Source organism: Lepisosteus platostomus, chromosome 17 (genome assembly GCF_059453375.1).
Source record: "Lepisosteus platostomus isolate fLepPlt1 chromosome 17, fLepPlt1.hap1, whole genome shotgun sequence".
NCBI lineage: Eukaryota > Metazoa > Chordata > Actinopteri > Semionotiformes > Lepisosteidae > Lepisosteus > Lepisosteus platostomus.
Window position 1 is genome coordinate 13,622,627 of NC_142627.1, and position 23,935 is coordinate 13,646,561.

General features: G+C 38.8%; 2 protein-coding genes across 4 annotated transcripts in view; one reads left to right on the top strand and one right to left on the bottom strand.

The window, feature by feature from the left end:
• Positions 1 to 6,622, bottom strand: mdh1ab (malate dehydrogenase 1Ab, NAD (soluble)). Its single transcript, XM_088609905.1, has 9 exons — positions 6,469 to 6,622; positions 5,663 to 5,761; positions 5,127 to 5,223; positions 3,926 to 4,101; positions 2,522 to 2,644; positions 1,922 to 2,098; positions 1,493 to 1,606; positions 1,040 to 1,129; positions 1 to 316 (listed from the first exon to the last, which is right to left on the bottom strand). The coding sequence occupies exons 1-9, from the start codon at positions 6,469 to 6,471 to the stop codon at positions 194 to 196; spliced, it is 1,002 nt and encodes a 333-aa protein (XP_088466031.1). The 5' UTR covers positions 6,472 to 6,622; the 3' UTR covers positions 1 to 193.
• Positions 6,623 to 6,748: 126 nt separating this feature from the next.
• The window catches only part of wdpcp (WD repeat containing planar cell polarity effector), a 68,384-nt gene continuing 51,197 nt past the window's right edge, over positions 6,749 to 23,935 (top strand). Inside the window, exons 1-2 of one of the 3 annotated variants that reach the window (XM_088609900.1) lie at positions 6,749 to 7,221; positions 7,322 to 7,399. The gene's annotated coding sequence lies outside the window, so the exon portion shown is untranslated. Of the gene's footprint in view, positions 7,400 to 23,935 lie in introns of all 3 variants that reach the window. The other 2 variants (XM_088609899.1, XM_088609901.1) reach the window with 2 other exon arrangements.

Here is a 23,935-nt window from a genome sequence, read left to right on the forward strand (position 1 = left end):
GACACTTTACATGGTTTTTATTGTGGTATTTTTATATCACCGATACAAGGACAAGTGCGTTACAATGACATCCCCAGTTTCTTCCGGCAAGGCCCGTTAAAGCTGCACAAATGACACCGAGCTGCTGGAGTTACAGACGAGAGGGAAGGTTCTGGGTTTCTAAGTGCTGCGTTGCTGCTGGGTCCTGCCCTAGTCAGACTCCCAGGAAAGTGACGGCTGTGTCCCTCTCCTCCACCAGCTCCGCCGCAGTGGCATTCATCTTCCCACGGGAGAAGTCATTGATTTCAAGGCCATCCACAATCTTCCAGCTCTTGCCCTAAGCAGGAAAGATGGCAAAATCTGTGAGTGAAAAAGACCTTATACCTGACAGCGGTTTTCAGTCGGTCAACATCATTCAATAAATGCCAATTAAAGGGGAACTACAGTCCCGACTTCTCAGACCGGTTATTAAATCTTGCTAATAAAGTAAACTCATTGACGATTCAGAAAAGGTTGACATTTATTTGTCCTTGATTTGAAATCGTAAACTTTGCGGAAGTACTCCAAGTCACCATGTTGTCGCAAACCCCAGCTCTGGCCACAGGCGAGAGCGAGAGTTCCCACGAATTGCGAAGTGAAGTGGCCCTTCCTGCTCTCTAGTCACTGTCATGTGACATACGAGCAAATTAAATCCAGGTTGTGCGGTGTTTCACTGCAGAAAGTTTCCAATGTGATCTGCATGCCAAGTTAACAAGTAAGCTCTCGAAATCAAGAGCAATATTTCTATTGAATGAAAAGAGATGCATTCACAATGCTGCTTCTTCACAGTGCGATAGGGCTGCTTCACCTCCTTGGAAGTTTTGTTGCCTCATTCTGAATCGCAGAACATGACGTGGCACATACATGTTTGAAATGCACTCAATGCTTTCTAACCCCAAATATGAAAATAGCTTTGCGGTTCCCCTGAACTTTACAAAAAGGTAAAAATCTTATTGGAGTCTTAAAGTCTCAAGGGTTAATGACTACCCATTGATCCACATAGTAGTAGCTGCAGCATTACCTTGATGACGACGGGGAAGGAGTAGATGAGATCATCTGGAACACCATAGGAGTTTCCAGAAGAGTACACGCCCATAGAAGTGAACTCGCCCTAGAGCAGGGAACACTTAAATTGTTGTGGCCAAAAAGCAGAACAGTCACCTTTTTATACCATAACAGTTCTCATTGACAGTGGGTTTTAATACTCTAGGTTTTAAAAGGATTTTTTTCCAGATGTGCAAAACTCACTTCTGACATTCACCTACAGCACAGTCTTTTGTAAAATGGTCAAACACTCTTAAATAATTTTTCCACTTTCATATGTTAAGGATGACCACGATTGGGATATTTTAGGGATCTTGTTTCCTCACAAGTTATACAACATTGCTTTGAGTTTGCCAGCTCTGCTCTAGTCTATCCCATTACAGAACAGTATGAAGGACCCAACATCTACCAACAGCAGAAACCTGCTTACCTCAGGAGTGCCAAACCAGATGTCTCTCATGTGGTCACAGATAGCCTTGGCGGCAGACATGGCGCTGGACAGTTTGCGGGCCTTGATTACAGCAGCCCCGCGCTGTTGCACCGTCTGCCAAACAAAAAAAAAAGCAAAACCCAGAGGATTTACACACATGGTTCTGGACACTGCCCATAGCACTTGGGGCAAAGCTCACCAAGACAGGCCAAACCAGCCGTCCACAAGCTCAACTATTTAGAGACACTATGATCTTGGGGAAAAAACAAGGGCAACTATAGAAGATGTTAATCTTCCCTTGAACTGTGGACAATGCACGAGGAAAGTCAAATGTAAGTTTTGGGGAAAAAAAAACAGAAAGGCGAGAGTTACTTCAAATCCATATTTCAGGAAAACCATTGGAGGGGAAAAAAAAAAAAAACAACTCACAGAAATGAAATCTCCCTTGAGCCAACTGTCATCCTTCACGGCTTCATAGGCCCCGATCTCCTTGCCATGAACTTTGACCTTAGTGTGATGCACATCAGGGTATTGGGTGGATGAGTGGTTACCCCAGATGATGACATTCTTCACATTGTCAGCTGGGACTCCCACACGAATCGCCACCTGTGCAGGGCAAAAAAAATTAACTACTTTCAGTCTAAATTAGTCTTTTGGTTCCACTCAAGCTATATAAAGCAGCAAGTGTGCTTCAGAAATAGTTTTGAGTAGCCCTTTCACTTTTGGGTAAATACTCTAGCTGTGTAAACAGGACCTTCAGCCTTAGACTGATGCATATTACCAACATCTTTATCATTGGGCAACGTTTAAATCGATATACTTGCTCTTTGTGCTGGACAAGTAGATCCTAGAATACTGAAGATTAACTTGAAAGCACACACTGGTCAGGTAAAACAAACTTATATCCCCACAGGTTCTCTAGAACATTGATTGGCGGTTATTTGATGGATGTAGCCTAACTGGTGCCCACATTATTACAATACAAACTTTCTACCATTTGGTCACAAGGTCATGGTGAAGTCTGCAGACCTGTGACCTGGCCCTGTTGTGATCCAGACGGGTCAGGCAGGAGAAGTTCTCCTTGGGAATAGAAGGAGCTGACTTGGAGGCAATCAGGCAGTTGGTGTTCGCAGGGTTTCCCACAACCAATACCTAAAAAAGCCAACACAGAGTCAATATGAATTGCCATCAGCAGTCATAGCAGGTTACCACCCATAGATTTGAACAGAAGCAGAGCAGTTTAGATTTTTGGAGAATAACAAAGGATCACTTCTCTTTCTTGTATCAGGCTTAAACCCACAAACATAAGTCACCTGTTTCATTTTTTTTGTGTGAGCTCTGCATCCTAAAGCAGTTACAGTACATATATAATTCTTACCATGGAGAGCCCATTCCCCCCAAACAAGGTATGAACACCCCACTGACTGAATACTGGCAACTTCATACCCTACAAATAGTGTTGCTCCTATGGTGGGCACAGTTTCCCAAAGGAATACATTTTTACATTCCAGTTTTTAGGTGTAATAATACAAGATTTTCTCCATGGTGCAGTTTTCATTACCCCCCCACAAAAAATGAAAAGCCTACTGCATGTTTTCTGATCTGGGACTCAAAAGATTACTTTGAAATAAGGTCAAGAAGCTGAACATAAATGGGAGGAGGTCTGGGGGTTAATCAGTTCACGTACTTGTATTTTGTTACAAACAAATCAAATGTAGTTATATACAAGTCCTATTCTAGCAGCTTGGGGCTAGAATAATGTGGTTATTGTGTTGCCATACATGTTCAGTCACCACTCAGGGCACAGGGAGCCATGTGGGCTGACATCCTGGTGTTCCAGTGCATCGCAGGGCAGAGGACAAACACGCCTTGTGCAATTTAGAGATGACAATTAACATGGTCACAAGGTCTTTGGATTGTGCATGGAAACTCAAGGAGAACATGCAGACTATGAAGTGATCATTGAACCACTGCCTTGGTCTTGCCATATAGATATAATGTATGGTAACTGATGGATAAAGACTTGATTTATGCAGCTCTAGTCACACCAAACATCAATTCAAGCAATCACGAAGTGTACCTTCAATGCACTCTTTTCTGAATACCACAATACAAAATAACCTGAACAAATTGGTCACTATTTTTTATACCAATGGAGGGCAGAAACACAAGCTGTTTCTATCCCATTTCTTCAAAAGCATTAAATACCAGGAACATTCATTTTACAATTCTTCAACATTTCTTTCAAGTGCTTTACCCCCCCTTCAGTCCAAATTACAAGCCCACAGGATGTAAGCTGAGGAATTCAGGTTATTTGCAGCAGCACAGAAATGGGAATTACTGGCTGACTGCTGTGCGCAATGAATTAAAGCCAAATCTAACAAGCCACCAGCAAAACTGTGCTTTCATTACAGGCTCATTAATCTTAGTCACCTTGACGGTCTTCTTGGCATATTTATCCAGAGCGGCACCCTGGGACTTGAAAATGTTCACATTGGCCTTCAGCAGATCCTTCCTCTCCATGCCTTCTTTTCTTGGCATGGAGCCTACCAGTATGGCTGCGTCAAGATCCTTGAAAGCCACCTCCTCCTTGTCAGTTGGGATGACCTCTGCAAACCACAGAATTACACTTCATAGTCGGACAGAAGCTCTGCAAACTCGTTTTTCCCTTGACAAAACAGAGGATTAGATTTATGCCAACAGCAGCCAAAACTTAAAATGCTCATTTACAAGTGGCTGGAAAACTGCTGGTCGCCAATATCAGGCAATCTGGTGTTGCAAGTTGCAATAAACCCCCATTATCAGGCTGAACTTCAGCCTGGGCTCTGTGCATTCATCAATTTCCAGTAGTATACCTTGCACACAGTCTGATTTTGTTACTGCGGCACATACTGTGGGCGGCGCTTTCATCTAGGTCACTAAGTGACCAATCAGAGCCCTGCAGTTTGGCACACCTCTCCACCATCCGCTGCTGAGCCTTACACACAGCAGTGTCAGTTCTGCAGGGGGGGACCTCAGACTAGGGCTGCAGTCAGTAGGCAGAGAGCTCTATTATAGCGCTGTACGGCAGGAGACGGCTCTTAATCAATGGTGCCGGGACAAAGTGCTTTTCAAGCAGTGGAATAAAAAATATTACACATGCAGTCTGCAATTATGAAGGACTGGTCTGAATTATGTTGCAGATCTGATGTCATTAGCTTCAGCACAAACTAAAATGAACAAAGGTAGACGAAAATGAGATTACAGGATATTTTAATTCCCCCCCCCTCCCCCCCAGATAAGACGCATAGAAGGACCCATCACTCCTCTTCGAGACTAGCTGTGCACTTCAAAATATTACCTAGAATTTTTAATTCACCCAAGCAGTTAGAGAAGTGCACACCGTTTAAAGCACTAACCTACATGTTCACTACACATGACTAGGAAAAAAATAATAATCATATTCAAAATTAAACCCTCTGTAGTAGGATAATTGTCCTCCATTTAGAGTAATCTGTAGGAGTTAAATTACCCCCCCACACCTTAATTGCATGAAGAAAGTCCTTGCTTCACTGGGTTAAGGCTCTACACACTAACAAGCTTGTCTGCTAGAGAACTGGGACTCCAGCAGACTCGGGCATCGGGCCCAGCATACCTCTCAGCAGTGGGAGGGCACAGTCCTGCAGCTCCATCACCACGCCATCCAGGACTGGCAGCATAGGGGTGATATCCAGCAGAACAAGAACAAGCGGCTAGGAAGAGGAGGCAAAATACTTCACAAGGAAGCACAACAACCAGACCGCAGTCACTGCACACATGCAGTCACGCCATCACAAAACAAGGTTACACTGTGCGCATCACCTTCAGAAGAACTAAACTCAGATGCCCTTATTATGGACTAAGAACATGCAAGCAAAAAGTTAAACTCAGCTGAAATAAGCATTGGCAAGGAAGTGACTAATGTTAAATTCAAGCACCACTATTTTATAATCCTAAATTGCCAGATACAGTTTTACAGCCCCTGGCAAAAGACCCACTTACAAACAGTACGTTTGTAACTTACATGTCTTTAGTGTCTGCAGTTTGCCAGCCCAAAATTAAAGTTCTTCAGTACCATCGCAATTTAATTATATATGAGGCCTAGGGTGTGTTTCCTAAAGAAAGATGCAACTAAACCGGTCCATTACTTACCTGATCTTTGCCGAAGACATCTCCCTTAGCGATGCTGTACAGAAGGGAATAGGCGATCTGGCCAGCAGCGCCAGTTACCAAAACTTTAATGGGATCAGACTGCAACAACAGGGTGAAAAATGGGGGCTTAATGACGGACCATCTCAAATTGCTTTACAAACATTTTTCCCCTCCCAGAGTCACCTCCCGGAGAAGCGACTGCAAGGACATCTCCATAGATACACAGCACACATTCAAAATAAGGATTAAAGCCGATAATCAATATATCCTCAGAAATGTTTATGCAAGTCTAAATGAACGTTAATTTATCGGTTTCAACTTCGCAGCAGGAATAAACTTGTTGTTCTACATTGCAGTGACCTTGGGGTTTTGTTCGAGGTAACAAAAAGCATATAAACAGGCATATAAGCAGCCATTAGACTACGGCAGATGAAACGGATGTCGGAAAAATCACAACACCATGGCGATTATGCACTGCAAGTGTCGTGCAACGCGTACGCAAGTCAAATAACTGTAGCTCATCTTAAAAAAATGTAACGCCAAATTCATTTGGTGCACATTTGAAAGTGCAAACTGTAAACGCCTTTCTTAAACAATGGAGTTCAACATAACAGAAACTCCGTTCCTACCCTCCAACGTCTTCCGATTTATATTATATTTATATTCAATCGGCCCGATGTCGGTACCCATGTACAATGCAAGGCGATAAAGTGGCAAAACCGCCCAAAACAACAAACCAGAATCCTTAACACGTTAAAAATGTACATATGCATGTCTTTACAAACCGATGCCAACCGTTCTCTTACCATTTCGACGACTCTTGATCTGCTAGACACCAACTCTCCCACCTAACTGAACAGAGTGAGGGTGACCTCTATTTCAGACAGCAACTGATCACGGGGGCCGAACGAGTTGTTAATGCGCATGTGCCGCTGACCCCAGTGTATTCTGGGACTTGTAGTGTTGACTCCGACAAAGATTTTTTATTTTGCTCCGAAATCGAAATTTGGGAAATACATTGTCCAATATGCCCTGCTCCCTTCCATTTTTAGAATCGCCTGCCAGTATTTCATTGGGGGAAAAGGTGATTAATATGAATGTGGAGCTCTGCTTTCTTCCTGATGTAAGCACGGTTTTCCAAATGTATAAAAAACAGCGGCATTTTTTTGGACTTCCTCTGCATGAAAACACTTTTCTACCTACAGTATATATGTTATCTTTTTTTTTTAAAAAAAAGTGATTATCCGCTCAAAGCGTTTAACGCAATTTATACATGTGTGCACGTGCATGTTCAGATATAAAATTCGGAATCAGGAGATGATGGAGGAATGTTTACACCTCTGTTAATACAGATGATTAATATTGGTTAAAACTTCAGTTGCCCTCCGGGAGGAACGACTTGTCTGACCCGGAAGGTAATGGCGGTCGCACGCTGGGCCGAGGGAGTCTGAGAGTCGAGGAAGCTTCCCTGGTTGCCTGGACACGGAGAGCAAGACCTGCCAGCCGCTTCAGGAAGAGTTCGTGCGGCGATGACGGCGTACCGGTGCTCAATCTAAGAAGTAGCTGTAAAAAAAAAAACGTCTTCTGTACATCACATGTAAAAGAATGTTTTGAAAAAGAAACAAAAGGGTAAAAAAATACACCTTCTCTTTGACACAGAGACCAGTAAACCGTTTTTTGCTCCTCCGTCTGAATGCAAGCTGCAGAGATTGCACATCAGATCTCGGAACACAGCAGGTAGGTTGAAAGTGGAAGTTTAAAATTGCATTTCTTAAGTGCTTGTCAAATACGCCAGAGGTTTCAAAATACCTGATGTCTTCTGCTTAAAGATTTAACGTGAGTATAGATTCATGATTATTCACTGTGCATGCAATGTTTGAATGAGCCCGTTTGATTTAACAATGCCAAACTATAAATGTGTAGTTAGTCCGACAGGCTGTGGGATTAATACTTTCCAGCTTCTGAAATAATGGGAATTGTGCTACATTTCGTGATTTCAGGTTTAGAATTCGATTGCTATTTCTTCCTATCGCTTACTGTTCTGCAATTGCAATTGCTGTTTATTAAAATAGATGTTATTAAAATGTAGTTTTATATTTTGTTCTCAGAATGCATGAGACTCTCTAATAGAAATCTGAGTGATTCTTAATTATCAACCTGACCTTGGTTAGTTTAGAAGCTTCAAATGTTTGAAATACTTTTGTATTAAACATAACTGTGCAGTTCATGAGCTCCACTGAGACGACAGTTCTACTGGTAGTACTGAGCAGATACAATACCTTTGGATAGACAGTTTCAGTATAATTTACCCGTTGTTTTTTCAAACTATGTTAATACCATATCTGCCTTTCACTTTTTAAAATACTCCCTTCTTTTTAAAATCTACCTACAATGTGCAACTGGACCACGGTCATTTACCTACAAGTTAAAATAACGTCATTGGATTATTGAAGAATTGATCTTCTTGCTAAGACAGAACGAATACGCTCAGACACTCTAGTGTACATTAAACAAATGGAAAAAAAGAAAATTGTTCTTTGAAAAAAGTTTTTAGAAACGATCTTTCACTGACGAGTGAAAAAAAGTGAAAAGTGCTGTATAAGATCATTATTTCAGAAGAATCCAAGTAGATCATTGTTCCTCCTACGCTAAGACATTTTTGTTGTAGCTCTGATGTTTTTTTTTTCAATTCAGTTTGCGTTACTGGACTAAACCTTCAGATGCTGGAGCAAGTGTTACTGCACTGAAACGAATAGGAAAGAAAAAAATTGGAAACAATTAAAGTAACCAATGTACAACACAATTGGAATAATCTAATATAATAAATTAAGTAGCAACTAATATTGATTAAATGTGTGGATCAGTGCCTGACCATAAGGTTGTCACAGAAGGCTATATACTGATCCACCTCCTCAATGAACCCTTATCTTTGTAGAGAATACGTATCATTTATGTGGTTTTTTTTTGGTTGGTCCGGTGAAGATCACTTCTAGCTACAAATTACGTTTTGTTTGACCTAAATGTTTGCTTGCAATGTAGTGGTATCTCTGTAGATTTTACTTATTCACTTTCCTTAGCAAACATGTGTCCCTAGCATCTTGAAAACAGTTTGAAATGTGAGTTTTTTTAAGAGTTCTTGGAAATAATAGTGGGCGTTTTTTATTACACCCACTATTGAGCAACATGGTGATTAGCTGCTTCATAGCTCTTGGGTGCTGGGTTCAATTCTGGCCTGCAGCACCTTCTGTGAGGAGTGTGCATGTTCTCCTCTGGACATGTGGTTTTTCCACTGGGTGCTCTGGTTTCCTTCCACAGTCCAGAAACATGTTGTGTATGTGTCTCTGAGGATGTGCCCTGTGATTGACTGGCATCCTGTCCAGGGTGAATCCTGCCTTGAGCCTGTGGTCTGCAGGGCTGGTCTGTGGCTCCCCTTGGCCCTGTGTTGACAAAGCTCTTATTGGAAATGGATGTATCAACGATGAGTGTGATTCGTGTGAGTTGAATGTTTGCTGTCAGGAGAGATGCTGTAATAATGGGAAGAAGAAGTGCATTAACATACGATTGTGAGATAGTTGTCATTCCAGTTTGACACAGAAAATTGCAGTTCCCTGGCCAGGTGCTTAGTCCTTTCAGAGCAGGAGTGTCAGAGGCTTTCCATTCAGGGGGTAGTGTTAGGTGATCTGACTTATGAATATTTCATGGTCTAATTACAGGGTCATTACATCAGTTGAACAAAGCTGGCCCAGATTTCATTACATCTCATTGACTTTGGAAACCATTATGCTTTGACAGACATTTCCAAGTGCCTATTAAGGGTTCTGTAGTGTTATTTATTTAATAAATAGGTCATTTTAACAGGTTTGGAATTTTTTTTTGTAAAGTATGTGTGGTATTATTTTACTGCTTTGTTTTCTTGCAGGCAGAAACATAGTTCTATTTTGTTTTTGGTTGTCTTCTGTTCTGTTGGATCTGTTTCCAGGGGTATCTTTTCAGGGCTGTTAAGAGCGTTAACAAACAGATGAGAGGATTGGTGGTGGCTGGAAAAAAGATTGTCCTTTAGTCTTCCAGCTTCCAGCTCCATGCCTCACTGCTGCCTCATTTGAATGTTTGTGTTTGGTTCACACAAATCTTAAGTACTTCAATCAGGAATGAAGCACAGTGTTACGTTTAATTGAACCATTTTATGGGTGTGTTGCCAAAACCTCTCTCTTGCAGCATTACAGGCTTGCTGAGATAATTTTTGTTCATAGTTATTTAGTATGAATGGAGCGAGGGAGGTTTTAACAAGTCGTGGTTTGGAGAGCTTTCAAACCTTCAGGAACTGACACCGACGTTCTGCTGTACAGTTAATCAAAAGCGTGTTATCCTGTAATGTCTTCAATTCAGAAGTCTAGTAACAAGAAAAAATAGGAGATGGTGCACCTCAAGAAAATAATCTTGAGGCAATAAAACTATGCAATGGGGCCATAATCACCTAACATTCTGTACTCTTCGTGCAAGACATTTCATACAGGGGTATTGCATTTATTAAAACTAGGTTTCTTTTCTTAATCTATGTGTCCATACTTGCAGACCTATCACGCTGTCTTGGCAGTGTTAACTGAGCAATGTTTGAAATTCCTTAGTATGAAGCTGATCCACATGTGCTCTCTTATGTTAGTCTCCTAGAGTTCTTAGTCTAAACAAGCTGTGTCTTGTAATATAAAATACACCCCCCCCCCCACTTTTCTGTCTTGTGAATAAACTCACTGTAATACTTAACAATAAAGGCTTATCTGTATTAGTTAATAATAGCGATGATCAGCTTTATGTTTGTTTTTGTTATGGATTGGTTTTGGTTCTGTAAATACTATTTATATTAAAGCTAAAGAAGATTTGCTGCTTAAAATGAGCAAACGTGCATCTTAAAGGTTTAGGAATGCAATTACTACAATAAGCTTAGCATTCTTAAATATTGCCTTCTTACTATGTACTATTTACCTTCTTACTATGTGCCACTTTCCTTGATGCATTAAACAAACAAAAAAAAACTCTGGACTCTTTGTTCAAACATTCAGAATATGGTCAGTTTTCAGAAACATGTTTTTAATTGCACCTGAAGTGCCGGGTGAAGCTTTGGCACCAAAGAAACCAAATGACAAGTCTATTTACTGTAGGTTATTAAGCACTGAGTTAAAATGAAATCCAACGGACTTTTCTGATAGAAATCTGCAAATGGACTTTCCGATGGATTTGCTTATGAAAAGGCTTTAAATCCTTCTCTTTGTGGACAGATTGCATGTTGGTTGTGTTGTTGCCTTATGCAGCACAAACACACCAGGGAGATATACTGTACTGTATTCTGTGTAACACCAGAATATTTAAACGTGGCTCATTCTAAACCTGATGTTTAATTAACTTGATTCAAGATGTATCTCTGCTCACACGATGACCTATAGCCTACTTCTTTCAGGGAGTCTTCACTGTGAAAGAGCTTTCACCTAGAAGATTGTACACAACAGTTTACATCCTTCTTCCATGGATCTATAATATGAGATAAACTAGTGATAGCTGATACCTGGCTCAGCACGAAGGAGGTATTGTCTAGTTAAGTGCTAATGTTTTCCCAGCATCTTAAGGATTTTTGCAGTTGCATGTTGTAGAATCTTCAGATCACTCCAGGTGAATCACAGTCGCGAATGTTTTGTGTTTATTTGCATCTCTTTGTCTTAGTAAAGGACATACAGTCTGAATTGAGTGGTGATTGCAAAGGGAATTGCAAAGTCACATTTATTGAAAACTTCATCATAACTCCAAAATAAGGCCATACATTGGGCTGCTATTGTCTTAAGTGTAAATTCTGACATGTCTTTAGTGTGAGAAACGTGAAGGTTTTAGGAAGGTCCTGTAATTGGAGTAATGAGGTTTGAACACTAGAGGGAGGCATTTTATTTGCAATCTTTTCACTTAAGGAGCCTTCATGTTCTATGAGAAATGTCATTTTTCCTGGTGCTTACGTTAAAAAGGTGAACTAGAATTAAACCACATCTGAGAAGGCCCTCATTTATACACACAACCTTTTTGTATGAAAGCAATAGATAACCATATAAAGAATATATAGAACCTGGCCTGTCTTTTTTAATAGAAAGTTTATTTTAACACTACTGTTAATGAAATTCTTTACTGGAACCCAGATAGCATCTACATTGGCACACAAGCAGTTACACTGGAGTTAGAATGGTTGTAATGTATAAATTGTAATAATTCCTGGAACCAAGGAATTAAATTATTATTATGAATGAGAGATTATCTTGTAATGATCATGAAATCCATTTGTTCTTTACTTCTATCAAGTGCAGGGCTAGAAAAATGTGAACACCCTGCCCTAAAGGTCTGTGGTCAATTACTGTAACCAGTACTGGCAAGAATATGCATTACAGTTACAGTTTCTTTGCATTTCAGTGGTTGACAGCTGATCTGAAATTGTTATCACGGGTAATTAAACAGATCACACCCCAATTTAATAACATCTTCCTTGGCACTTCCCCCACCCTTTTCTAACGGACAAAGAGCTGTTTTTCCTATTTCAGTAAGTAAATGAGCTGGATAACCTTAAATAAAGTTTAGCTCTGAGAACACAGAAGCAGGCACAGTAAACATTTGTTTTTTTTACAGACCACATTAAAGACATAAATAAATGTTACTACGGAGTTACAGAAAAAAATCTGCTGTTCATTGACTGTTAATATCTACTTTTCAGACCTTTTATGAACACTGCGGTGTCAACCAAAATGTGTGGATTTTGAATAAACTCATAGGAGGAGTGGTTGTTTGAAATCGTTCATGACAAATGCAATAAGGAGTTTTTTTTCCTATGCCCTTTATGCTTAATAAAATATTATTTTAGTTGAGCTGGATTCTAACCCTTTACTAACCCCTATTAATCTGAAATAATGCATGTCCTTTTTATTTCAAATAGATAAACTAACTGTAATATTTAAAAATTCTAAATCTGAAAAAATAATATTAAAAGCAAACTTTCACAGCCGAAACAATTCAGACTTAAACTCAACTGTGATTAACAAAGGCATAATTAGAATGTTTATTGCCATTCGTAATTTACAGGTGTTAAACGAAGCCGTATTATGCGTGACCATGCTGTCACTCTTATTAGGGATTAAAGAATCATTTGTTCATTTCTAAACCTATAGAGGGTGGTAGTGAGTTGCCTTTGACGTTGCCTTTGATGTTGCGATCAAGCCTTTTTTTTCTCTGGTTTAAAAACAAATGCAAAAAAAAATCCTGTTAGAAATCCTGTTGCGGCGTGGTCTGGAGTCACCATGGACGCTTGATACAATTCTTGAGAAAGAAATGTCAGTAGAACTGTCTTGATAAAGTCTGGCGAAGCGGAATTGTATTTGCATAAGGGCAGTTAATTAAGGTAATAATTAAGGATGTGACAGTTTCCGATTCTACTTGATTTCAGCTCACAGACTGCAGCCTCAAAAGTTATGTTATTTTTTTGGGGGTGAGGGTGGGGAGAATTAGCACCCAGGTTTTTTATGCTTGAATGGGGTTGAATTACTATTTGAACCTTTCTGCTATCAGCTCCTCCTCCCTCCAATAAAAATCAGCATGTATTCCAAAAAAACACAATATACAATATATCTACTTTTGTGTATTTTAGTACCTTTAGTATTAAAGGTTTGATTGGTTTCATGTGGTCATTAAGAATTTCATGCATAAACTGATGGACATTCACAATGAAGGTATTTAGTTTGTTTTATCAATTGTTTTGTGCCACATTGACTAATCTAACTGTAAAACTAACCCATGTGTTATAAAGCTTTGTGTAATAAAGCCTACTTTTTAACATAGAAATGGCAATATTTACATTTTAGCAGCTATGTTTTAAATGCATGAATAAACTGATATATCTTTTGCTCTCTGAGTGAGAGATTGTTATCCGTATTAAGATTGTATCCTCTATATTGTTTTTAAATAATTCTGAAGTTTTTTTTTTCAAATTGCAAATATTATGACAACCTTTTCAAGATATTTTGATCTGTTCTCTGTTTGATATATAAGCACAGTTCCAAATTAGCTTTGTAATTTGTTGAGACATAGTTAGCTATTGTAGCAGCAAAAAAGTTTGAAAATTACCACAATTTCCATTTACAACGCAACTTTTATACTTACAGAGGTTGAGTAGCTCTGGGGTCATGTTCTCAGACTGACAAAATAGCTGGAGATACCATTGTTGCTAGCACTGTCTCGTTCCTAACACTGTGCAACTTTTGTTCACCGAGAAAATGCCTAAGGATTTGAACAATTACATGTAAGACTATAGCTTTACAAGTCTAGGGCTGCTAGTGTGTTCAGTTGACATTGAGCATAGTGGAGAATGTTTTCCTGTTAAAAAACGTTTTGCCCACTCTATCTCTTGTCTTATTTTGCTGCATTTTCATAACACTTAATTTATTTAGCATCTAAAACTGGTACATGCAGTTTGTTCTAGCTGAAAGCAAGAATAAATTCAAATTCCAGATAGCAAGGTGCAACCTCTTGTATCATCAGTGACCTGAGAATGCAATGTTGTTGGTTAAAAAGTAGTTTTTCCCTTACACTTGTATTTAAAGAAAAAATATTTGCTAAGGCAATGTTATGTGAAACTGGAAACTATATATTTTGAAAGTCATTCTAAGGACTTAAACTGTCAGTGAACATTCAGCAACTTATCTTTCCCTTTAGGATACCACTCTAGTAAGATGATAGTTGATCTAACAAGCCAAGACGTGAATGAGAAATACACTTCTACCCATTGTCCTAGTTGACCTGGTGAAAGCACTTGTATTTGAAGTTTTTCTTTTGATAAAAAAGTAGTTTCAACCCTGGGTAATGTGAAGGAAGGTGTAGTACCTGGATGTGGTGAAATCATAGCCTTATTGAAGATAATTGTCTGTGAAAACTGTGAATGTCTTATTGAGCTCTGAGGGAATCTGTCAGCTGAATTGACAGAAAATTCAGAAATTTGGTTTGATGTCTCTATTGTCTTTATACATGATATTTCTCTTGCTATTGCATCTCGGTCTAAACAGTTAAAATATATGCTAATGCAATTTGAAAGTGTTCTAACTTAATAAGGGAATTAGGTAGAAAACTAACTTTTCTCTATCCATCTGCAGAGAGAAGGAGACAATACGTGGGTAATAAGTGTCTTTATTTATTTTAAATGCATCATGGGGAAAAAAAACAATCAGAAGTAAACGGTGTTGCTTTGTGGTCCTGGAATGTATCGTGATGCTGGCAAGAAAAGCTTTGTCCTAAAGCTGGAACTCAAGTAGAAATGCTTGTCATGGACTTAACCGCCCTTGCCCAAGTTTATGTGGAATTCTGACAGTAAAGCAAAAAGAGAAAACCCCTTCTTCACTGATCAGTGGCCCAGCTGGCCTTTCGACTATATATTCTTGTGCAGTGATCTGATTTAAATACATATTCTTGTGGTGTGATCAGATTCAGCTCTTACTGGGGAGTGCAACCACATTAAGTTTGGTAAAAAAAGTAGAAAACTTTTTTCTACACTGCTACACTTCTTCTTATACACTGACAGTGAATAAATTACTTGAAACCTTTTCTGTCAATTTTCTGTGGAAGAACATTTAGTTCAGTCTCTCGCCATAGAACCATACATTGAAGAAAGCATGGATTAGCATAGGGGATACAAGGGTTAACAGTTACCAATGTCATTTCTTAATAGCTTAAATCCATAGGCTGTAGAAACGGCTATCGGCATTATTAGAATATCTTCTTCAATGACAAGATCCAGGGAGAAATCAGAAACAAAATCAAGACCTTTTTCACCTCGTAACTCCACAGTGTCCACTTGTAATAAAATGTCTTAACAAGCTTTAAAATATCTAAATGTGAGCTGCTCTCAAAGTTCCAGCTCACATGTCAGCTGTCATTTTGAAAAAAAAAGTCAGGTGACTAGAAACAGGAGGAAAGTAGCATGCGTTTTGTCTCCTCTTAGATGAGTTAAAGATTGTGGATTTATTTTTTTTTCCAGATGGAATGCAAAGCAAAGATATTTAGAAAGGAGAGAGAGTACAGAATAATGTAGGGCCAGGATGGCCTAGGATAAACGCTAATCTTGAGAGTCCTGAGCAAAGAGTGTAAATAACGATCCCACAGAGACTCCCTCACTAAGCTGTTCATCAAAGCAGAGCTTTTTGTAAAGAGAACAGTTGCTCCACCTTCCAGCTCCTGCCATTATGGTCATTCTGTTTATTTTACTGCTCTGGTTCTAAGGGCAAATACCTGGAAATGCCATTTTATTGTATTCTATCTCAATTTAACTTTTGCATTACCTTTTAATGAGGTTTACAGAAGTTCTTAGTGTTTCTCATTTCTAGGTCTTCGGTTCCAGTCTTTTGCCCTGTACCTGCTTTCTAAAAAAAGTCATTACAGCAGCTAGTTTGGGGTTGCTGTGGAAAATGAAATTGAACTTTGTTGTGCAATTTGTGTGTTTCTCTGCACATCAAAGTGTATCAATTTAAGATCAATATCATCAGATTTCCAGGCACAACACTGTGAAATTCAAACCTAAAATAGCATTCTAAATCATTCTAAAAACAAAGCAAACATTTAAGGCTTACTTACTATTTTACATTCTAGAAGAAAGGTGCATCTTAAAACAGAGATATACTGTAGCTGTGCATATTCATAGCACAAGATGTAAAAAACGTGCTAAGAACTATTTTTTCTGTTTTGTTTTTTTCTTTGCCAATGTTTTTTTTAATTGAGACTTATACGGAATGAAAAGATATTCTCCTGGCAGAAGAGAGAATTACACCAGATGGTTTCCTAAGGATGTGCTGTGGCACAGGAGAATGTGGAAAGGGAGGCAGATTTGAACTCTTTCATTGTAAATCTGAAATGTCTACTACTATCCTGGAAAGAACGTGTTTAATCTTGACATTCCCAAGAGACACAAGAGAGTGGGGTTGACTTCATTAGAGGCACTGTTGACCCATTGGTGGGAATAGTGGGATCTGGGAACCTGGAGAGTCACAGTTTTGTTTTATATAGTAAACAGTGTAAATTGTTATATAAACCTGTACATGGTTACAGTACAGGAAGTTAACACATTTTGTACACATATTTGTACCTGAAACCTGGTGAGTTTATTAATTAGTGGCCCTCTTATACTTTTCCTTAAAAGGAAGAAGCTTTTTCTATTGTTTTGTAACCTGCAGTTTTTTTTTAATGTGTTTTATCTTGCTTAGAATGACCCATTCATGAATGAGTGGTGTATGCTCATTTCAAGTACATTTGTGTTTATTTCAGCCATACAGAGCTTGAAAACAGAACCCCTAATTTCTCAAAAATAAAAAAAATGAAAAGGGAAAGCCAGGCTTAATAAGCAGGGCTGCTTTGTATATCTATATGATACATGCTCTGTAAAGAGAAGAGATGTGACTTAACACTCAAGTGATCCCAATGTATGTTTATATACAAAATATTCCTTTGAATACAGAGTATAGTACAGTTTCTCAAGAAAGTAGTTCGAGATAGACAGTGTTTTTCTATTTTTTTTTTATTTTACCAGGAGGCTGATCCTGCACAGTCAAATCTTTGGCCACTTCATGGTTATCATTGTTACTTTCAGTTTGAAAAAAGACAAATAGCAAAAAGCATTCCCAGCATTGGGCTTCACCATAAACCCCCTGAAACATGCTTTCTGCTGGGCCATACTCATTCTGGTAAGCACACTGCCTAATGTTCCTCATCCAGAATGCCTGCTGGAGCCCTGGAGACATTCCAGGACTACTCCTTTTCTCCTTCATTGGAGTGCACTGTGGAGTTTCTCAGTGCAGGACTGGAAGAATTGCTTCCCCACTCAGTATTATCAATAGACATTTCACTAATTCCAGAGATCCTGATCCTTTGATCTTCTGTAATACTCGTTTAAGGGTGGGTCTGTTGACTGTTGCACATTATTATTATTAAATACATGCACATGAAACAATTTATCTGAACTAATAATTTTAGTATCAAACCACAGAATATTCTAAAACCTACATTATGACTAAATAATTAACTTTGTTAGAAGACCTGATGTTTTTTGTGTTTAGTCTATCAACCCTGTTTTTCCAAAAATACCTTGTTTTCAGCTCGATTATGAGCTGATCACCCTGGGAAAAATTAAACTGTAATTTCAAATTAAACATCCATTGAAATTTAAATAAGCAATTGTTTTTTTTTATCACTTTGAAGACAAATAGACGTAAAACAGAAACTGATACGTTTTGCAATAAATAAAAAATTGAATGCTGTGTTTAAGGAAATGCAATAATGTGACAGGCTTTTATTAAGGGCTAAAGGAAGCATTTTTAACTAATCCTGTGTTTTGTAAGGCATTGCTGGTATGCAAAACTTTGTGTTCTTTGTCCATGATTAAATACCCAGCTACCAATTATAAATAATTGCCTGTATCTGCTGAGTGAAACATTTTTACTATTACTATTTATACTATTTATGCACTATAACATTCAAAACTTTTACTTTTTTAACTTCTCTGATTTTGAATTTGATTTTTGTGGTTAATTTTTTAAAATGTTTTTATTTGTATTCTCATATTGTTTTTTCCAAGGTTATTGCATGATCTCGGTGCCTGTCTTTTTTTATAGTATTAGAGATGGCTCATGGGAAAATTCGATCTTTAGTGTTCTGCCCAAACCAGCATCCTCCCGCTAGCTCGTATGCTGTAATTGACCCCAGTAAGCCATACAGTTCCTCACATGTCAGCGTGTGCACTGGTTTGTCAGCCTTTAGCCATGTCAGCCGTAGTCTCTGGTTTCATGCATCGAGGAATCTGTCACCCCCCACCTCCTCAGCTCAGTCTGTATCATGTTCTGTCTTTGGCCTAAGGGTCCTATCTTACACTTTTGCATGAACTTTTCAACTTTTAACTCTGTGCACACTCCATGTCCTGGGACAATTACAGCTGGATCCTCTTTGACCCTTTAAACCTCTCACACCCACCTATTTAGAAGGTTCCTGCCAGCAGTAAGGCTTGCCTACAGTATCAGTTGTACAGTGAGTGTTGGACTTCATTAACGTTGTCAGGGGCGTGATGGATACACACACTGTACATGTCTCCAGAACGAGTAGTATTACCTTTAGCTCATTTTGTTTTGTTGTTCATAATCCTATTATCCTTTCTGTTAGTCAATAGCTTGTCTCTCACAGGAGTGTCTCTATAACCACTCCACTTGGTGTTCGGATTGTATGCATGAGGTATTTTCCCCAGGTTAATTTCGCTATACTTTGCAAACTTACACATTTCTTTCAACATTACGGCTGGCGCCACATTGTCCTTGTGCGCTTCAATAGGCGTGCCGCACTTTAGAGCATTCCTCTGTTGATATTCGCTGTTGCACCTGTAGAGAGCATTTGACGTTGTGGCAGGTTTTGTTTGCGATTTTGAAGACGGCATTTTGCAAACAACATTTTTTTTAAATGTTGATCCGTCATAATTAGGGACTAATTAAGAAATTCTAAATGAGGAAAATGGACATTGTGACAATGTGCACTTGCGAACCCTTTGTTGGAACAAACCTTGTGCATCTGTACTTTACTGTAATTGTAGCATCTGTGAAAAGACAAAGATTCCACAACTGAAATGGCTATTATTTTCATTCACAGAGATGCTGTGTTGCTGAAAATATTGATATTTGTTTTTCTTAAAAATAATGTTAAGACAGGTTACACACAAGAAGAAGTTCTTCAACACATTGGACTCGTCTGGCTGCTAGTAGCTAATTAATCCAAAGAACTACTGCAGCTGTTTCTTACATGGCAGGGCAGCAATTTTCCAGGCACCCATTTAAATAATGGTGCATTCTGATCTCAGTTTTAATAAAGCGGTCCATTGGGCTAATTTTGTGAATATTCCGATGATTCTGAATACCTCAATCAGATCCTCTCAGAAGCGGAGAAAAGCTTCAGTCGTTTTAGCCTATCAATGTAGGTCATTCTTTTAAGCCTGGCAAGGTATCTGGTCCCTTTTCTCTAGTGCAGCAATATCTCTCCTGTAACATGCTGGCTAGAACTGTGCACAGTATTCCACAAATAGCAAATATTGTGAGGTACTTTCCTGCATTTCATGTTCTTATCTGAAATGCAGTAAACAATAAATGGCCTCGATCAATTACCACTGCATGGCCAGAGATTTTTCAGCATGTTACATTTGGGTGGAGAAAGACTTACAGTATAACCCATCGCCTAATCTTTAATTTTTTCTCCAATATTTTATGGCATTGCATGAAGCAACACTGACTCGTATGTTAGAAAGTAGTGGGAAGGGGATCGTGGCAGACGCTGTGCACAGAGGAATGCAGAGAATTGTTCTCCAGTCAGGGAGTCACCAGACTAATGCTGAAAATTATAAAGCTCTGCTGTTACTGAAATCAATAGAACCTTGATGAGAAGATGCAGAGTGTCCCGACTTTTATCACAATCTTTTTAGGACTTGTCAAATGTAAATATTTTCTTCCATTTCATATTTTACATTTTCTTATTCATTCTTTTTTTTATCTACCTTGTTTATCTGACATGTTTTGCCAGCAACCCCTTTACCACGGAGATAACGTCTTATTTCTGGGAATCTTCAACGCAGCCAGCTGCACTCCATTCATGTTCTTCTGACACTGATAATCTTCCGTATCGGGAATTTTAGCTTCATCCTTCCACTCAGATAAGTTCCAGTGATGCCAAGGTTATCAAAGCACAATGGAGAAACTACATATCTGACCTTCATAACATGATCTGTTTTAATTTGAACTTATCAACTACTGTACAGTGCTCTGGGGCAACAAGCCCCTGTCCCCTGATACAGCATTTTCATCTATGACATTGGTCCCTCTGTTTTCTCCAAGTATTGCTTTGTTTTTATTCCTGGTTTTGCTACTAAGACAGTTAGAACATGACACACCCTGAAGGACATAGATAAGAGTCTTGCTGCATTGCATTTTCTAGGTTTTAATGCATATTGGTTAGGATTTGTAACCATGCTGGTAAATGGACAAACATACAACTATTAGGGTCAAATAAAAGCTTAGAATTATCTTTTAATGTGCTATAGGGTGTAGTTATTGAAGTGAAAGCAACAGTGTGTGCAGGTGTTAACCTTAATCACTGCCCAAGGCACCCTCCTGTTGGTTATTTAAGCCATCTGATGTAGCGTATTATAACTGAAGTTGTATAGCTTCATAGTATACGAATAACATTTTTCTAAGTTATTTTAATAGTGAATTGTCATTAGTGTCACAAAACAAATTACAAATGGTCCGAAAGTATGGGAAGGATTTGAAATTGGTTTCCTGATTAATAGGAAGTGTTATAAATGAAACACTTGTGTTTGAATGCTGTCTGACAAGGTGATCTGTAATCTCTCTGATTTTCACACACCACACCTCTGCAGAAATCCACCTACAGCCCATCCTGGGACACACAGATGAAGGCTTGGTGTGAAAGAGGGAAAACTACATTGCATTTTGCATTTGCACTTAAAAATATGTATGCATATGTGAGAGAAAATATAACGCAGATGGCCTTCAATGCCCAACAAAGTGGTATAGTATTTAAAAATTAAAATATTAAAGAGTTTTTAGAAAATGAGTTGGTTTCCAAAATTAAATTTGTTACATTTCAGATGTTTGTTATGATGAAATCCCTGGGTCTTTGTGGCTATCACTTGTGAATTGTTGAAATTCTACATAGAATTATAATAATAATTAGATGTAGTTATAATTATATAACATACAGTAGAGGAGTAACCACATGGCTGGGAAGGTTGTTCCACACTCCCAGTGTAGACATGATCAAAATGAAAAAGATGTCTATTTTTAAAAAGAGCATCAAAACCAGAGTGCTAATTCAAATTTTGACAGATGTGTTCAGTGTGGTTGTATATTTTAAGCCGTGCACAGGTGAGATATCCATTTCGGCGTGGCATGACTCTCCTGCACCCCTTCGGAACAGCAGCCATATGAAACCTTTCCATGAGGTGGCTGTCTTCCGCCGCAGAGACACTCGCCATGGCTTGTGCACGGGGAGAGAGGGATGCCGGGAGTCTCCCAGCTGGATGAGCACAGACATGCCAGTCTGCAAACCGAAGGGAGCCTGCAGCGATCCTGGCCCAGTGCTCCCAACAGGAGTCACTGTGCAGTGGGGATTTTCTCAATTAAAGGGATTAGTTGTCATGAAGAGGTAGTTTTGTTGCGTTTTTTTTATAACAGCATTTAGAACTAATGGAGGAGATGTCAGGCTTTGCCAAGGGGATGGGTTTGTTTTGCACTTCAGATGAAACATTAAATATTTAATTCTGTGGACTGTTTTTTTTCTCTTATTTTGTTACAAGTCAGAACAACAAAACCTGAATGGATATGCACCATGCTCTAGTCATTGGCACAGAAATGGGTAAAATAACATGAGAAGTGATTAATTTCAATCTTAAGTATTAAGAAGAAAGTCCTCTTTCGTACAGTAACTAATCCACTAATGGTGAGGACCTCATTTCCTCCATAAGAATGCTTAGAATGATGATGATAATTAAACTTTTTATTATTAATATTATTTGCTTAGCAGACTTCCTTTTCTGTGTATATTACCATAGAGTACATATACTGTATGCATTTTGCTTTTTGTTAAATATATCCTTTTTCTACATACATGCAGGGATGGGTCCTGATTTTGGCATGGCACCTTGGCTAAACTCTTGAATTTGCTACTTTAGTGATGTGCACTCAAAGCAGAAAGCACAAGCTATTAAACAAATTAAAGTCTTGCAAAGTAGCTTTGTGGAGAATGCAAACTGTACAGTACATCTGGAGACATTCTGTTGGCAGGGTATTGACAACCTGCGTCTGAAACAGGGTCTCAATGCTTTCTCAAGTGTAGTAAATGCAGTTTTTTTCATCTATGCTTACTTAAAATCTGTCAGTTAAAATGGATTAGAAATATCACTTCCAAGAGTACTGTATATTCAAAGAAATAAAAGTATGTATTTCTACTTTCCTGTCATTTAGTATTTTCCTAACCGTGCCCTTTGTTGTACAGGTTGTGTGCGACTCTGATCTGGGTCACAGGCAGGCAGTTTGATGTGCCAGTTGACTATAACGAAAAGCAGCTTGAGATGCAAGGATGCAGTTGAGCACATTGGCCAGTCACATAACCTGCTACCATGGCTTTCCATTTAACCCTTGGGGAGGCTTCACAAGCTCTTCCTCTAAAAACTAGTGGGATTCATTTCAGCCCAAACAAAAGTAACAAACCCACAAAGCTCCGCAATCATTTGATTCTGTCTTACTCAATTTTCTTTAGATTTTGATCACCTTCTAAACATGCAGAGAATGTGTAATGAAAAGATGAAAGAACGTCCCACCAAGACACTTAAATGGCCTTTGTGGAAGTCTTTTGTAATATCTTACATCTTCAGCATGTCACTTTCTTCTGGGGAAGAGAAACAGTGGTAAAGTTAATGCAGTCATAGACAGTGAGTAAGTGCTGAGGTTAAAATAACACTGTAGAAATTGCCTCTCTGACATGCTTTCTAAGTTAGCATTGAAAGCACAATGAAGTGGCTGAGTGGATGTGTCCTGATTTTCTGCCATTCTTGTTTGATGAAGACCTGTTTCAGTTCTCCATAGTTGCATTCACTGGGGACTAGTCACAGAAGTCAGGATTTAGAAAGTTGAAAAGGAATATGATTATTTTTTTTACACTTTGATGTTGAACCCACCTTTTGTAATTGCAAACTAAGAAGAGCTAATTTCCACCCATGTGTTTGGACAGGCAGACAGAAATGTTCGCCTGCACAGGTCACGTATTCCCCCATCAGGGACTACTGGATCGGCTAATCTTGAACCCCAGGATAGGGATTATTATTTGTCTGACAGCTGTTAAGGAACGCAAGAGTGCTAAATGTGCCATTCTGTCCGTAGCCTGTAGCAAAACTTTAGGCCACTCTGTGAACTTAAATACTTTGGAGATAAGAAAAAGAAGGGGGGTAGGAAACTCTTAAGCTTCAGAGAGCAAGAAGTTCCTAAGTAAACAGACAACTGTGTCAATTCTAAATAGTTGGTACTTTTCATGAACTCTTGTCCATTTCATGAGAGTTGGGCGGCTTGCTTGCACCACGAGCAAGCTAAGAATCCAATGGGAGGTCATCTTTTTTTTTCTTTTTCTTTATTTCTTGGCAGCATTAAAAAATTCTAACTCTGTGGGTTTTTT

Coding starts and splice junctions, on each gene's coding strand:
- mdh1ab (XM_088609905.1), bottom strand. Junction 2,099..2,521: donor ACAACAGGGCCAGGTCACAG/GTCTGCAGACTT, acceptor TGCCCTGCACAG/GTGGCGATTCGTGTGGGAGT. Junction 1,130..1,492: donor TCTGGTTTGGCACTCCTGAG/GTAAGCAGGTTT, acceptor TCCCTGCTCTAG/GGCGAGTTCACTTCTATGGG.